We start from the raw sequence: 10,870 nt of genomic DNA, 5'->3' as shown, positions 1-10,870 counted from the left end.
ATCTGTAGGCCTTAAAAATGATATTCCTTCAAAAATATGCCTATTAGAAATGCTAAATTTTGATTTCATCCTATTTGTATTTAAGATCCTATTCCTTTTTCCTTCTTGAAATATGTTGAGAACCCATCAACAACCCTTTTTGCATTTCTATCAAATAGCACAGTCTTCTTATACTGTAAATACTGTATGCATTTAATGATCCCTCCCTGCATTGTGTACATCCCCCAAAATACTGAAATATATTTGAAAAATAGATGCAGCTAAGAAAGAAATCAATCACTCTGAAAGTGCCCTTTTACTGTCACTTTAAATAGCAAAAACACATATTAATAAATAAATATTTATGTGCAAAAAAATACTACAGTTCACCCTCAGTATGTTATCTTTCATTTCATCCTCTAAGCCATTGTAAAAGTCATATATGTGGAATCTCTCACCTTGCAGGAAAATGTTTTTGAGTCATTTATCTCCCACAGAGGGCACTATAAAGCTGAGTGTGTGAGAGCAAACTGATGAGTCAGGCAGAAGACAACCAGCGTTTGTCGTGTTAAGTTAAAGGGGGCGTCATACTTCATCACAATTTTTCATATTTTCAGCGTGTTTATAAGTTGCACAGTAGCTTTAGCATATTGTTTCGAAATCAAGTTTTCGTATGGTAACTGAATGTGTACACTTACAGTACATTGCACCGGGTAGGGAGTGACTTGAAGTGACATGAAATCAGCCAGATGACATGTTCATGTGAGTTAGGCAAAATATATGAAAATGAAGAATTCATTTTCACGTAAAGATGAGAGGCAAAAGAGAAAAAAAGAAAAGATATCTGGTAAAGAGATTATGTGATTCAGGAGGGCAACTGTGTATTATTCCAGACACACAAAAAAATAAATAAACAGACAGTTGGAGATTAAATGACAGATAGTACTCTGCCATGGGCAGTTGGTTTCAGTGGACATTCTGTTGCTAGTAGCAACCAGTGTCACAGTCACCATTTTGACAGTTCAGTGACTAAGCAAATATTTACAGACATTTTTTATCTACTTCCCAAATGATCTCGTTAAAGCATTATGAGCTTTATCACATTTGTTTTGTGATTGTCTCTCTGATGGGTTTGTAACGGGCGGAGGCGCGGGGCCTTATCGCGGATTGTCCATGAACGTATCAATCATAACGTGTACAGAAAGCGAACACGAACATCAAATGATAGCGCTGCGCGTTCAGGCGGTTTCACGGAGCAGCCAATGTCCAAATAGCACTAGCAGCTAACTTATTTACTGACTCCGGCTGTGAGGTCAGAGAAGAGTAAGTTAGATGATATATAAAGTAGCTCACATAGAGTATATTTTCCTTCAAAATACCCTACAATTAAGCTGACGGCGTGCCAGCTGTGTGCACTTAACTAATCACGCTCACTGACGTAGCCTGATGAAGACACAGATTAGAGAGAAAAATGTGCGCACTCTAAAAAAGACAAACTGATTTTATCTCATGTTGACATGACTGATAAAACATTTCAAACACAGCTGGTGCTCTACAGGTGAAAATGAGGAAATGAACACAACTGTGTGGATGTAATGGGCAATTAATGCTGTAACATCACAGCATCATCTCTTAATTACTAAATGAGATATTTGATGTGAGACATTTTCAGAAGGTTTTCACAATTGTTTCCAGGAAAAACCTCAAAGGCCAACCCTTGTTTTCAACCTTTATTCAAAGTGTGTCTAGCTCACTGCATAGTTGCGCACCTACACACATAGTGATGATCCAGCATGTTGACGCTCTGAATCCAAAATTTTAAGCAAAGGCAAAACATTTCAGCTGTAAGGCTGGTCCCCACTTGGACTTTTGTCACACACCAGAACACACTAAGGAATTTTTCAATTTCCTGTATGTAAAAAAATAATAAAAGAACTCTATCTATATCCATAATATCTATATCTCTGTTAAGCAAACAGCAGGAATTTGAAAAGGTTTCCTTCTCAATAACACAGTAAGCATGGGATACACCCCTCAGTCGTCCCTCTGGAGGACTCTGTGTGGTCCACCGTGTTTTAGGAGACCGATGTGACTTGGGCTGAAGAGTGGCAGATCGAGATGGGACCTGTCTGTGGCGCCAGGGAGATCTGTAAGTATCAGGCCATGGTGTGGACATGCTTCCTGATCAATGTCCGTGCTATGCTCAGCTGCTTCACCCAAGGCTTCTCTGTGAAGCAACTATACAAGACACACATGAGACACAGTAAATGAAAGCTGTCATATGATTAACATCTTAAAATCATCAGTCAACTAAATGTGATACTTAAATACATATAACTGTACAGTAAACAGTAAAAAAAATAAATAAAAAAATGAGGCAATCAGTGGCTTCTGTTTTATGTCAGTGGTTTAGACAGTGCAGGTGTTTCTCCAAATGTTTCCTTTCTCTTACACATTACCTCAGAGTAAAATCTTTACATAAGTAAGACAAAGAAATCTTATGTCACAAAGTTCTAGCTATTCAGATTTCCCACCAAATCCAATCATTTAATGCAAATTAAAAAAAATGTAAAAGCAGAAGTCCATCTAATTCCAGAAGCCCCTACAGCATCTTTATTGTAATTAATGAGTTACCATGTTCCACTGACTAAAGAGTAAAGGCAGCTATCCTGTTGAACAGAATGAGCGGTTCCTACATCTGTGCAAAAACTGAATTAGCAACTAGAAATAGAAGACAGAATTAAAGACAAAGAAATGTATATGGTGCAAATTTGCCCATCTTTGTCCTTTGCTGTCACTTTCAAACGAGTTGGAATATATGAAACCCTTCAAGCTGTGTTTTTATTGCAAATGAACATAAAAAGTAAAAAGGATAGAGACCTGGCCATAGCCAAGCAATATATGGCTTTTTCTCTTGGTGTTCTGCCACGGTGGTAAAAGAAGGACTCCACAATGTGGGAAGATTTTGGCAATGCACGAGCAAACACCGGTCTTGGAAAGCTTTCTCTGCTGGTGATTGGAGGGAGAATAATCTTGCCCCTACATAAGTTGCTGTCTTCCTCATAGATTTCATCCAATAGATCGTGTTTCTGCTTTTTCTGCATTTCTTTAAAGTCACCAAAGTTCACAGACTGCTGGCTGGGTAGTTGGGGTGCTGCCTTTTTGGAGAGGAGGTGTGAGGGTGGAAGCAAGTTTCTGATGGGAGGTAACGGCTGCAGAGCTTTGGCCTTGATTCCTCTGCTTGTTTTGGTCACAGCTTTCCTAGATTTGGAAGACATGTTTAGCTGGTTGAAGCCGTCTACCAGCAATGCATCACCCACCCCGGCTTTGAAGACAGCACTGGTGTTCTGGTATCGATTGGAGGCTGCCCTTTTCTGCCCCAAACTCACCCACAGTTTTATCTGCAAGTAGATACGCAGGGACAGAGACATGTTTGCCAGGGATATTACTGAGCATAACTTGTTAGCTAAGTAGCGCACGCAGTCCCTGTGACCATGCTGAAGAGCAACTTTCAAAGGGTCGCAACCTGCAGGGTCCCGACAAGCCAGAATCAAAAGGTTCTTGTTGATGAAGAGTTTGAGGATGAGGAGCTGACCACTCTCTGCAGCTACGTGGATGGGACACTTTCCGGTGTCTCGGTGGGCAGTTTGGTGGCACCACTGGCGGTACGGATGGACTCCCACTGGTTCCTCAGCATGCGCCCCCTTCTCCAGCAGCCAGTCTGCCAGATCCAGGTGGCCTAATGAGGCAGCGATGTGGAGGGCTACTTGCTGCTGAAACCTGAAAAGGCAAAGCAAGAATGATTCACTTTTATTGTAAATTTGTAGTCACACTTTTATTTCCTGAAGGGAAATCCTGACCTCATCACTGACTTCTTCTCTGACATTTGGTTCTGGACTGTCAATCTGTGGCCCAGGAGGCAACCCTGGAGGAACTCCACCCATCCATCCCACGTGTCCAGACGGAGTGTAGTGCCTTTGTTTAAAAAAAAGGAATAAGAAAAGATAAGAAAATGTAAAAAATTGTTTTTCATATTGGAGGCTTTAGGTTTATGCCTCGTTGACACTGGCTGTGTAGCAAATGAAGCATGTCAGTATACAGTGCGTGACCGTAACTGTAGTTGAATTCAAGAGCCTTTTTTATATATTGACAAAAAGACTATCCTGAACAATAACTGATGCCCATTTAGGTTTTAATATGTTCCATGTTTTCAGAAAGTCTGAATAAAGACACCAGCTCTGAGAAATCCCATTGAGTTACAGAGCCAAGTGGAACAGAGGCAGGTTGAAGGAAGAAACTCTCTGTCTATAACTCTCTCCTTTCAAGTTGAAGCCAACTCCATTCAGTACAGTATTTTTAAATCATAGATAGCACTCACTATGAAGTTACACACATCAGTCACATAGCAGCTCAGAGAATAAATGGTCCATACCAACTTCAATGGCATAGTCTTGTAGCTGGTTGCAGTCAAAGAGATGCACACCAGTGGGTGTGCTCAGTCTGAAGGTGCTGACAGGGAGGACACTTTGTATGGACACCACAGTTTTCAGTCCAGCAACAGACATATGCAGAAGAGCCTCACCTCCCATGACTGGAAAGGTTTCTCCAGTCACAGCATTGAACACTTGCAACACAGGCTTTAGTTCACTCTGAAAAATAATTATAATGGCACAATGGCATTGCAGTTAATTACGATAAAAGACTCTCAAGGTGAATCCATGTGTTTAGTTAAAAAAGCTAGAAAAAAAATCACATCCTGTAGAAGAGGTGTTGAACCTGAACCTACAGCATTTGTAAAAATAAACAACTGCTATAACTTGTAATAGATTATATTTCATTTGTTTGCAGCTATTGCAAGTCATGTCCACCATATACCAGTCATGACCACATAATAACTCAAATAGTTTTACGTCATATTATATCTTTTTAAATTTAATATGAACTATATTTTTGTTAAATGTAAAATATAGCAAAAAGAGTATACAGGCAAAGGGCAAAGAGGCGTTTGCTGCCCTCCTGTGGTTAACATTTTGTGTATTCACATAAATTAAGTGCCATCTTCCACTACTTTGCTGAAGGAAACGGAGAACCTGAATGCTTTTTGCAGTGTACATATTTGCAAAAGCTCAGTACATGATTTACCATCTTACAAATGTTTTTGACTGAATGCATATACACACCTGAGAACCAATAGTGACCAATTAAAATATGCAAAAATGTGTCTACATGGAGGAAAAACACACACACACACACAAGATGTGAATGTGAAACAAAGTAGCTCAGACAAAGACATACAAAAGTCTGGACAGTGAAATTGGGGTAAAACCTTACAAGGCCCATAGAAAACAACTATTTTTATGAGAGGACGTTAAATGATAACAAAAGCTGAATGGGACACTCACACAGACACACACACACATGCTTACCAACTTTTACAGAAAGTTGCCCAGTGATGAGTCTGGAATGTGTCCCACTGCTTAAAAACTGAGTAATGGGGACAAACTAAGGATCTCAGGCAGCCATAAACTCATTTCCCATCAAGCTGCTGCTCGCATGGGAACATCTTGTTAGTGCACCGGTCTCAGACAGATTTCGTTCACTGGAAGAAGGATGTCTTTGATGAAAAATGATCCCCAACAATGAATATGTATGTGGTAAGATGCTAATTTAAGCAGCCCTGAAGTGAAAAGATAAAAAATAATGTGTTTTTGAAGTGAACGATGACAATGTAAAGGCCCAGCTTTAAGCTCCTGTCACAGCAAGTATATACGGCACTGAAGTGCTGTTGAGCAAGATAATAAATACGCACCAGTTTAAGGAGCAGAGGTTGTATAAGTGACCTCAGACCTTGATGGAGTTCATGAGTTGTAGTTTTCACGTGCAAAGACTCTGTAAAGTTTTGTTTCGGTGCAAATAAAACAGATTTTAAGGCAGATTCTGTGCTGCAGTCACCTGTTTCTCTCAAGCATTTTTAAAAACAACTTCCTTAGTGTTACACCTGAAGCAAAGATCCACTTCAACATCCTCAACAACTGACTGTTTTTGCTGCAACACGGCTCCATATCTCTAACTCCTTTGGACGCTTCGGTACCTTTATCAGGCATCGGATGGCACTTCCTCTAGTGATGCCCACATCGCACAGAGCCCAGCTGTCCTGCAGCGCTGCACCACCGTAGCTCAGCTCAATGTACTGCCGGACCTGCTTGTCATCTCTGAGCTGTATAAGAAAGTTATCCTACAGACAGGAACAGAGTGTAAATGTACGGAGCCGCGATAGCATTCTGACCAAGAAACAAAGTTCTTGATAGTTCAGTGTCAGCGGGTGCACTTGCTTTGCTTTGTGAACTGAATACAAAAATTCTCCAGTGAAAGAAAAAAATTTGCTTTTTCTTGACATAGAAGATAACAAGTAAAACATAGGTAATAATTCTTACCTTCAGTGTATGTACAGACAAAATCATACGTAAAACCTTTTTGCAATGCACAGTATTTTACCAATACAATCAACACGATGCTAAAGATGTGAGAAACCCATCAGTCTCTTTTCCCTCTAGTACAAAATGCAATCAAAACTTGTCAAGAAATGAAGGTCCATTAACAGCGATGGCTCTGGACAGCCGCTGTTGTAGCGTTTTGTTACCTTCACCATCTGCTTCATGGCCCCCACAGTCTCATCTGGATTGATGTCAAAAGGGTCACAGGAGCCCTCAAAGTAAATTAATAGCCTCATGGTCGGGGTATCCGTCCTCTGTCCGTTTGGCTCCCCTGAGGCACTTCCTCAGACAGAGGAGTGTGTGTGGTGTGTTTCTTCAGTCAGGGGGCAGGAGCTGGGTGGGGAGCGTTTGGGAAAGCATGCCACTCTGAAGAGTCTGTTCTCGCAAGTCAGCAAAAAAATGTATTTATAGTTGAATAAGCATACAATCATTCAATAATGTGAAATACAAAAATCTCACAGTGCGAGAAATGTGGATAAAAGGTGACAAAATACAAGTGGTATAAATCTATGGCATAAATATGTTATATGTTCTTATTCTCTCTCTCTGACTTGTTCTTGAACACATGTTAATATGCACTCTTAGTATCTCTTTATCATAAGTCTCAAATAACTTTATATATAGAGAGGAAACATCATAGGACAAAATGATAAAGGCCTGTATTTTAAGTACACTGTAAATCACAAAGAAGAAACATATGTATGTATGTCTTAAAATGTTGTGTTGCACATTATTGAGGCACAAAACTGGAGTTCGATTTAATCTCATAAAATCTGTACACCTGACCTCTGTTTTTACAATTTGACTTCCCCACATGTACGTGGAATCTCAGTCACAAAGTTCAGGTGTAGTTGGAGACTTACTATCTGAGGAAGACATTACACAGCAATACAACACAGCACGATAACTGTCTACCGTTTCATGTATAACAGTTGGAAATGTGGCCTCTACCCAGACACTGCGTCACGTCAGCTCTTCGCTCTGCCTTTTACTGGAAAACAAAAGGACTTCTCAGTGGTTTTACAATGTGTTGGAGGAACGTCAGAGTCATTTCAAATGTTCTTTGATAGTTTTACAGGAGTCTGCTAATTTGCATTTGGCCTTTTAAAATGTGAAGCTGTCCATGGTGTTTTTACTGTTCTGTCTTGGCTTGCAGCAAATAGTGGCTCAGTTTCTCAGTTTCTAATTTTGTGCTTTTCATGCACAAATTTGCATTTTTAATTTGTTTTTTTCTATATTCTATAACTAGCACTGGATGATTAGGAGGGGGCACTGTAATTTCCATTATGTGAATAAATTGTGTAAGTATATAAATGTATATATATATGTATTTATATTTAACTGTAAAAAAGAAAACAAAAAAAAAAACAACTGAAATAAAATGCACGAATTAGGGATGCTGTCGGTTTTAATGGTCTTTATATACTGTAACCTCGAGAAATTGTAACAGTGCCACAGATAGATAAACAATTGCTACATGCAGAACCCCATAGTTTTAATCTGCCAGTCTTATAGTAAATACACTTTGTTATTTTCCACTTTGGCATCTACACCAAAACACCAGTAACACTGATCATACACAAGGAAACCTGAAGAGATGCACCCCATTTACTACAGAGGGTGCTGGAGAGTTAAAAGCGTCAGGATGTCAACACATGTTGATGGCAAATAGAGTTTTCCACTTAAAATATATAGTTTCTTTAAATATCCAATTCTGTTGCCACTTAGCCTAAAATATACTGCCGTAGCTCAAATAAAGATGTAATTAAAGACTGGCTAAGCGGTTCAAGCAGTTCAAGTTCACGATGAAATTGAAAAGGGCAGCAAGTGGTTGAGTGTCCCATCACGTGGATATGTTTACGTCTGGAGTAATTTCCGGAATGGAATGATTGGCAGCTGATTGGCCCAATCAGAGACGGAATGCACCGGGATCCATGTGTCGGAAGTTTGCGCTCTCACATGAAAGAAGGAGCTAGCGGAGGGGATTAAACTGTCACGTTAATGTTCATATTCTCGCACTCACCGTTCAAACGGGATGAAGTGCATCCAAAATCTTCGCTGTTGTACATGTTCCCTGACACAACGCGTACTAAAGAAGAGCGATGTCACTGCCAGCAGCTGAATTTCTGGGCAAAGAATAACCTCGAGGCAGAAATAAAGGTAAACACCCACGACAAGCCAGCTAGCTACCCATGTTAGCATCATGCTAACAGGGCTACAGGACACTCGGTTTTGTAGCTAGCTGCACACCTTTTCGGGTGTCCACATCAGACCACTGAGATATTTATGTGTACAAGTATAGCTGAAAGAACTGTAGCTTCCCCAAATTGATTGACATTAACGTTACTGCTTGTAATTTTTTTTTTTCAAGTTTAGTTCGATTTTCTCATTTGTGGTTATGTTTGGCTTTGATGGCAACATGTTTTAACATCTGCTATGTTATCCTCTAAAAATCAGTGATTGTAGTAATTTGACCGTGTCACTATTACCTCAGTGTTTTTAGTAAAATGTGATTGATGTCATTTGATGTTTAGTCATGCTTGCAGTTCTCATGATGTGATTGTTTCACTTCCCTTTTGGGTTTTGAAGAAGAGCCTCCATACAGCCAATATCATTGGTGTTACTCCGGCTCTCCTGCCACATCAATAAAATAAAAATTACATATATGCAAATAGTGTGTCTCCCATAGTTGTAGATGTAGATTAATTTATTGTCTCTCATCCTTGTACATTATGGTGCATTGGTTTGAATGTTGGATGATGTTGCCATATTTCTCACAATATTCATTTTTTCCATTTCACCCACTGCTAGATGTCTACATTGGATCAGTAAATTAACGGAGGTGCCTCGAATTTGGCTGCAATGTACACATAACAAAATAAGTTTTGCCACACCACCTTCTTTCAAAACCCACTCATGGTGTGGATGATTCGATGTCTGGTTATGACTGTTTGATATGCCGCGTCCTCACAGAGCGGCGTGCTTTACTGGAGGTCCTCAGTGTGTGAGACTTTGTTTTGAAGTAGATGATATCAGCAGAATTAATAGGACGGTACGAATGAAAAGTTACATAAGAAAGCCTCACTCCTGTTGTACACAGATCTGATTAAGGTTTAAAACAGAACCCCAGTACTTTTAAAGTGAATTGTGCTGATTGGGCAGATAAAGCAGGTGAGCGTTCATGAATATCTCTTACATTGCTTGTATTTGGCTAAAAGATATATCAGTAGGTTTATCGGTTTTGGGCAGAGTGATTAGTTAATCACCAGTATGCAAGTGCTGGCAATAACTGTGGCCCGAGATGTCTTCGAGTTGTCTGTCCCTCAGGAACGCCGTGAGGGAATTTCTTTAAATTTAGCACAGGCGTCTACTTGGATGCAAGGATGAACTAGATTTTGATGGGCAAACACAAATGTTTAATAGGATAAAATGGTGAAGTGATGACCTTGTGTATCCAAAAGGCCAAAGCTCAACTTCACTATGACATCATAATGTTTTCTGTCCATTACTGAACACCATCACTCAGGAACAGGAGTGAAGATCGTGACCATATTTGACATTTAGTCAGATACTGAGCAGGTGACACTAATCTTGGTTGCCCACCCTGAAGCTGTACTGATTGCATAGATCTTCTGTGTTGCCAGGTTGAAGACGTGTGAGAAGCTCTTTTGTGGCAGCATCCGTATCTGAAGCATTGTAGTCCACCACAAGCTCATTGGATTTGATGATACTGAGCTTCAGGTGGTTGTTGTTGTGCCTTGTGACAAAGCCTTGTATCAGTCCTCTGTACTCCTCTGTCTTGTAATGATTCAGCATGTTTCACAGTGGAAGTTATTCACTGGAAGCATACATTTAACTGGAAATGTTACCCCACCGTGAATCTAATGTGTTTCTACTGATGAATTGAAGCAGTCCAGTGAGTGCAGATTACTTAGACGTAGCATTGTGTTTAGTAATAAATGAGGACAGATGCTACGAAAGCTGTATTTATTTATTTTATTCAGATGCAACCATGTGTTTAAAGCATTACTGCTACAGTATAGTAGGGAAATTCCACCTCATACTTTTAGATGCATGGATACATTGCAAAGAAAACAAAAAGGCAGGAATTCCTGGGGAATACACAAATGACCACATCCAGCTTGATGTTCACATACCCATGATGTATTGATTTGAGTATAAAACTTCCTTACTGTTTTCAAAATGACACCACAAACCCACGGCAATTATGCTCAAATACTATGAGCCTACCTTTTATTGCCAGCGCAGCTTAATGGTCTTAAGTCTGATAAGCCCTTAGCTGTTGGTTTCTCCTGACCTGATCACATGCTGCCCTCCCCTTTGTGAGCCCGTACCCCTTATGCTGTAATGTTAGACGTGAATCTCACTTCAGTGGT

General features: G+C 39.9%; 2 protein-coding genes across 2 annotated transcripts in view; one reads left to right on the top strand and one right to left on the bottom strand.

Annotated features, from left to right (window-relative positions):
- Positions 1-1,701: 1,701 nt before the first annotated feature.
- On the bottom strand, positions 1,702-6,891 carry LOC124060701 (protein ANKUB1-like). The gene is made up of 6 exons (XM_046391950.1): positions 6,620-6,891; positions 6,071-6,214; positions 4,412-4,628; positions 3,840-3,954; positions 2,860-3,759; positions 1,702-2,217 (listed from the first exon to the last, which is right to left on the bottom strand). The coding sequence occupies exons 1-6, from the start codon at positions 6,707-6,709 to the stop codon at positions 2,136-2,138; spliced, it is 1,548 nt and encodes a 515-aa protein (XP_046247906.1). The 5' UTR covers positions 6,710-6,891; the 3' UTR covers positions 1,702-2,135.
- Positions 6,892-8,397: 1,506 nt separating this feature from the next.
- rnf13 (ring finger protein 13) overlaps positions 8,398-10,870 on the top strand; it is a 37,138-nt gene continuing 34,665 nt past the window's right edge. The window contains exon 1 of the mRNA XM_046390629.1: positions 8,398-8,633. The gene's annotated coding sequence lies outside the window, so the exon portion shown is untranslated. The remainder of the gene's footprint in view (positions 8,634-10,870) is intronic.

This window comes from Scatophagus argus, chromosome 6 (genome assembly GCF_020382885.2).
Source record: "Scatophagus argus isolate fScaArg1 chromosome 6, fScaArg1.pri, whole genome shotgun sequence".
In the NCBI taxonomy this organism is placed as follows: Eukaryota; Metazoa; Chordata; class Actinopteri; family Scatophagidae; genus Scatophagus; species Scatophagus argus.
Note: the sequence above shows the minus strand (reverse complement) of the source record. Positions and strands in the feature narration are given on the sequence as shown.